At 46.3% G+C, this 5,768-nt stretch overlaps 1 protein-coding gene across 1 annotated transcript; it reads left to right on the top strand.

Annotated features, from left to right (window-relative positions):
• Positions 1-1,515: 1,515 nt before the first annotated feature.
• Positions 1,516-5,304, top strand: hyal6 (hyaluronoglucosaminidase 6). The gene is made up of 3 exons (XM_071545100.1): positions 1,516-2,451; positions 3,090-3,179; positions 4,840-5,304. The coding sequence occupies exons 1-3, from the start codon at positions 1,516-1,518 to the stop codon at positions 5,302-5,304; spliced, it is 1,491 nt and encodes a 496-aa protein (XP_071401201.1).
• The last annotated feature ends 464 nt before the right edge of the window (positions 5,305-5,768 follow it).

Below are 5,768 nucleotides of genomic sequence, written 5' to 3'. Positions count from 1 at the left end.
TCTAACTGTTATTGAGATTCTTCTTCCCCTCCTCTTCCTCCTCCTCCTTCTTCTCCTCCAGCACCACACCTCAAATTTACTGTTATGAATTCAAGATTACAGCAATCATAAAGTTCCTGTGCCGTTAAGATCAACAGAGCGCATCACATCCAAGCCAATTCTTCCTCAAATGAATGAAATGTTGAAATGAGCCCAGCAGTGGTTTCCTGCCCCCCTGCTCTGGTTAAGGCTGAAAGAGAATGATGGGAGATTTTCCATGGCATCCTTGGAGGCAACCTCAGTGGCCATGTTTCCCAAGAGCCGGGTCACGATGTCTTTCCCCGGCTTCGGAAAAACAGAAATATGACCTCCATTACTTGCATATGAGGGGCGCCAACAGCAATTAGATGTGGGGCTTCTTACATAAAGAGCTGGAAAGAGTTATCGCAGAGTAGCAGTGAGGCTGATCATGTGTGTGTGTGTGTGTGTAATGTGTGTATACTTGAGTGTGTACAGTATTGTAAACATACTGTAGTACTGTGCATGAAATCCTAGTCCAAAGGAAAAATACAGATCTCATTAAAGCCGAACTACACATTCATTTAAAAAACAAAACAAAAAAAAAACATGGATGGATTCTGTCTTAAGCTACTGTCCTTAAGAAGAACTAGGATTTGTTTTAATTTGGTGCTCAGAAAGAGGTAATTGTTTTTCAAATGGTGTACGGTGGTTCTCAATGTGGGGTCCGGGGACCACCAGGGGTCCTTGAGGGGGTTCCAGGGGGTCCCCAGCAAATTGATGAATTGTTAAACTTCACCATTATTTCATTTACAAGAAGTTAACACAGTTAGAGAATGTAGAAGAATTACCATTTTGATCATAGGTTCACTGTTTTTTCTCCACCTACAATACAGACAGTCATGGGATTCTGACAAAATCATATCAAACAATATATTCTCAGATTTGGATCCGAGAGACAAAATCTCATCAAATGGGGGTCTGTGGCTCTAATGTGGACTAATTTAGGAGTCCATGATATGAAAAAGGTTGAGAATGACTGGTGTACAGTATATCTTATTTTAGAACTGTTCTTCATTATCATCACATTGAGCTAAGCATCCCCTCTGTTTGCATTTACATGGAGAGTAAAGTCCAGCAGATCAGGCAGGATCTAGTCTGCAGTCCATTCTGTCAAATTAAACTTTTCATTTTTAATCAAAGACAGTTTGCTGAACTCACATTCGCACTGGGAGCTGCCCAGTACAACCAGTCTGCTACTGGTGGAGGGAATAATTGAGACTGTTTCGGGATTTGAACCGGCATCCGTTTCATCACAAGCCTTCTGCCTCTGAGAACAGAGCAGCATTGTGTTGTATTGTGGGATCTGGAGCAGTTCAGTTCAGTGACCGGCTCTCACCAGCTGGGCCGATTATCTCTGCTCACTGAGGCTCATAATGTGTTTATTTTCTCTCCAAACATGTCATCTCTCTCCTGTTCTTCTAGGACCACTAATTGCTCCATGAGGACTCGGGGGCCATGGCGCCGACTGGGCCCCGTCTCCTGGTGCTGGCCTTGTGGTTCGGTGTCGGAGTAAAGGTGGAAGTTCGGGGCGAGCAGACGAAGCAGGCCCGGGCCCCTCTGATCCCTCACCGGCCCTTCGTCGTCATCTGGAACGCCCCCACCGAGTCCTGCCGCCTCCGCTTCAAGGTGGACCTGGACCTCAGCGTTTTCGACATCGTGGCGAACCTCAACGAAACCCTCAGCGGGCCGAACGTCACAATCTTCTACCACAGCCACCTGGGATACTACCCCTACTACTCCAGCTCCGGGGTTCCCATCAACGGCGGGCTGCCGCAGAACCAGAGTCTCTCCAAGCACCTGAGCAAAGCCCGGGCCGATATCGACAAGCTGATCCCCCACAAGGACTTCCGCGGCCTGGGCGTCATCGACTGGGAGAACTGGAGGCCGCAGTGGGTCCGCAACTGGGGCTCCAAGGACATCTACCGCAACCGGTCCAAGGAACAGATCCGGAAGCTTCACCCCAGCTGGCCGGAGAGCAAGGTGGAGAAAGAAGCGAAGGAGAGTTTCGAGAGAGCCGGGCAGGCCTTCATGAACTCCACCTTGGCCTTGGCCGAGGGCCGACGGCCGGACGGGCTGTGGGGGTTTTACCTGTTCCCGGACTGCTACAACTACGGCTACAAGCAGCACCCGCAGCGCTACACCGGGGAATGCCCCAACGTGGAGCACGTCCGCAACGACCATCTGATGTGGCTCTGGAGGGAAAGCACGGCCCTGTTCCCGTCCATCTACCTCGACTATGAGCTCAAATCTTCAGCCAACACGGTGAAGTTCGTCCACTATCGCGTGAAGGAAGCCATGAGGATCGCGTCCATCGCTCGTACGGACTTCACCTTACCCGTGTTCGTCTACTCCAGACCTTTCTACGCATACACCTTTGTGGTTCTTTCAGAGGTAAGTTTTATAGTTTTCCACAGTTTTAAAGCCATGGTAGGTAAATTTGAAGGTAATTGAGTAGAGGTCCCATCCCTATATAATGGGACCTTTAATCTTACAGGGAATGGATGCTGTCATTGGACTAATCTGGTCACCTGATCTTTCATTGCTTTACAGTTACTGTACTGTTACTGTTAGATCATAGGCCAGTTTGGATTAGGCATGGGAGCAGGTACTTAAGGTCAGAGGTCATCAAGCTGTTAAAGAAGAAAAATTTCCTACACTCAAAAAGGTAACACTTTACAATAAGGGTCACTAAGTTAAGGGTTAGTTAATGCTTAATAAGTGTTAACTAACTCTTAATTAACAGTTAACTACTAATGTTAACTAATGAACACCATTAGTAAATGATTACCAGACACATTAGTTAACTGTTAATTAAGGGTTAGTTAATGCTTATTAAGCATTAACTAACCCTTAACTTAGTGACCCTTATTGTAAATTGTTACCCTCAAAAAGATAACAGTCAGACTTACTTAATTTCCAATTTTTTCTGTTTTTAATATGTTTTTAATAATAACATTCAGAGTTCAGATGTTTTGGCACCATGGGGCTGAACCTGAGTCGTGTTTGGTTGTGTTGTGTTCGTCCCGCAGAGCGACCTGGTTCACACCATCGGGGAGAGCGCCGCGTTGGGGGCGGCGGGCGTCGTCCTCTGGGGATCATCGGAGTACGCTCGCTCACAGGTACAGGAAACACCGAACACGAAGGGGTCTGGATGCTTACTGTGTGTTATGTTGCTCATGTTGTTGGGCCTGAAATTACTGGGTGTGCCATTGTGGGCTGTTTATAAACCTAAGTGGATGTGCTGTGTCAGTGTAGCTGATCCTTCTGGAAGTGTCATTGGTCTAATTCAACCAAACATCAGTGATGGGAGGAACCCACCTGGTAAGTTACAGATGGTGTGAATTACACCAGGATCAGAAGTCGGGGAGTGTCATGGGTGGATCAGCGGTCTAAGGTGTGTACCATGTAAACACAGTGTCCTGGGTGCTGCATGTCATCCCCCTCTCTCTCCCTTTCCTGTCTCTCTCGACGCTGAACTGCACAATAAAGCAAAAAAAAAATCTTAAAAAAAGGAAGAAAATCAGCAGGCCTCGGGGCAGAAATGCTCTTGAAAGTTCATAAAATAAAAATGCAGGGCCAAAAAATGCCCCTGATAATTTGGACACATGCACATTTTTGCATTTCACCCTGTTCACATTTTAGTTGCTGAGTTGTCAAAATTCAGACACTAACGTGTAAATGTGGCGACTGTCCCTTGTGGGCTTCTGTAGGTGATTTATGGGAGCTGATGACCAGGTGATTCTTTCCAGTGCGTTCTGGTTTTTAATCAGAAAACAAGCGAGTTGGCAGCCTGAAGCAGTAGAACCTGTCGGCAGCAGTAGAAACTGTCGGCACGACACAAACCACTACAACAAAAACTAACACAACCACATGGTAAAAACCTCAACAGGAGGTGAAGATGGACTGATGGGACAGAGAGGCTTCTGGAAGCTGCTGCCAGTTTCCAGCAGCGGCAAAAGTGTTTATTTGCCAACATGCAATACAAATGTATTATTTCATACTTCAATAAAATTCCCTCTGAAAATGACCAAAATGCCTCTAAAAATCTGATCAAGGGAGCAAAAAATGTCCTCTGAAAAAAATGTAGTTTCTTACGCTGCCTTACACTGAAGGCTGAGTGTGTCACAACACTCTGTACATTATACTGTACATTATGTAAAGCAAGCCACAGATCATAACAAACAATAAATGTCAGTGGTCAGCAATAAAATTCACACAATGTCATGTTGCATAAAACAGACCTACATATCATGATGATTGACTGTGGAAGTTATCAGAAGATGTCATAATTCTCTCTCCTCCAGCTGGTAGTGTTTCCCAAAATAGTGAATCTCTTCTAACCAACTAACATTTTATATCAGGAGCCTGAAGGACCTGATTTACATGTGGCAGTGGTTGAGTTCTGTTGAAAAAGACGATGTGGTGATTGTGGATTCCTTTACATCCTGTTTACAGCTGGCACAGCAGTAAATCAGGAACAAAGTGTATTTGCCACGTATCTGTGACAGTTTATCGCTGCTGTCGCAGAACAGGCATGGAGCTGCAATGTTGGTGATTCTGGAGGGAGATAATGTCACTTGTTTCCAGTGCAGTTTCACTTCAAGGATGTTCTTGAAACAAATTACAGTTTCTTGAAATAAGGCAGATTACTCCACTGGTATTAAGATATTGTCACTTCTTGGAAACAAGTGAAGTTATCTCACACCAATGACAGATTTTAGTTTAAGACTGAGGTTTATTACACTTATTACAGTGTACGTTTGTCTCTTGTCTCTCCAGAGGAACTGCCTGGCCGTGAAGAAGTACATCGACGGCCCTCTGGGACATTACGTCATCAACGTCACCTCCGCCGCCAAGCTGTGCAGCAAAGCTCTGTGCAAGAAGAACGGCAAGTGCGTCCGGAAGAGCCTCGACTCGGGCGCCCACCTCCACCTGAACCCGCGGTTCTTCCACATCCACCGCAACCCGGCGCCCAAGGGCCCCAGGTTCCACGTCAGCGGCCATCTCAACAACCACGACATCTTGGACATGAAGCACAAGTTCACCTGCCAGTGCTACCAGGGCTGGACGGGGGTTTACTGCGAGATGCCCCAGGCTCCGCCCCCGCCCGCCCCCCCTCTGCCTCACCCCAGGGACAACGGCCTGCTGGGAGACATCCTGCTCATCCTCTCCCTCCATTTCTCCTGTCTGTGCGTCATCATGTTCCTGGGACTGTGTCTTATTATCAAGTGTCTGATACTGTAGAGACGAAGGCTACATCAGGACCGACAGTAGGACTAGAGAGAGTAGAAGCTGTAGGACTCGAGTCCGGACTCAAACACTTTCCGACGTCTTGGACTTGTTTTGGCCTCAGCCGTTCTTCAGTGTTGACTTGACTTTTTCCTGCCTATCTAAAACTTTTTTCTGTGTTGTTGTGTATGTACAGTAATGGTCCTCAAACTTCTTGGTTAGTCAATTCTTATGCATTGATTCGTTGGATGTTGAAGCTCCTGCAGATAGATCGACACCTCTGATCATCCTTAAGAAACTCCTTAATCATTATTTTTACATTTGGAAAAACATGAACAGCATTTATTGTCTATTTTGGTCTTGAATAGAACTCGATTTTCTCCGGTCTTAGTCTTAACTTGGCCCAATCTCGGATCCCATTGTCTATCGGTCTGACGACGATTAGACTCTGGGGGCTAATCAGCAACAGATATCTGCAT

The sequence above is a fragment of the Centroberyx affinis genome, unplaced genomic scaffold, assembly GCF_046629955.1.
Source record: "Centroberyx affinis isolate AG114_WGS23_722 - 3 ecotype Tasmania unplaced genomic scaffold, CSIRO-AGI_Caff_v1 ptg004771l_1, whole genome shotgun sequence".
NCBI lineage: Eukaryota > Metazoa > Chordata > Actinopteri > Beryciformes > Berycidae > Centroberyx > Centroberyx affinis.
The sequence above is the reverse complement of the archived record's forward strand: the minus strand, read 5'-3'. Positions and strand labels throughout refer to the sequence as shown.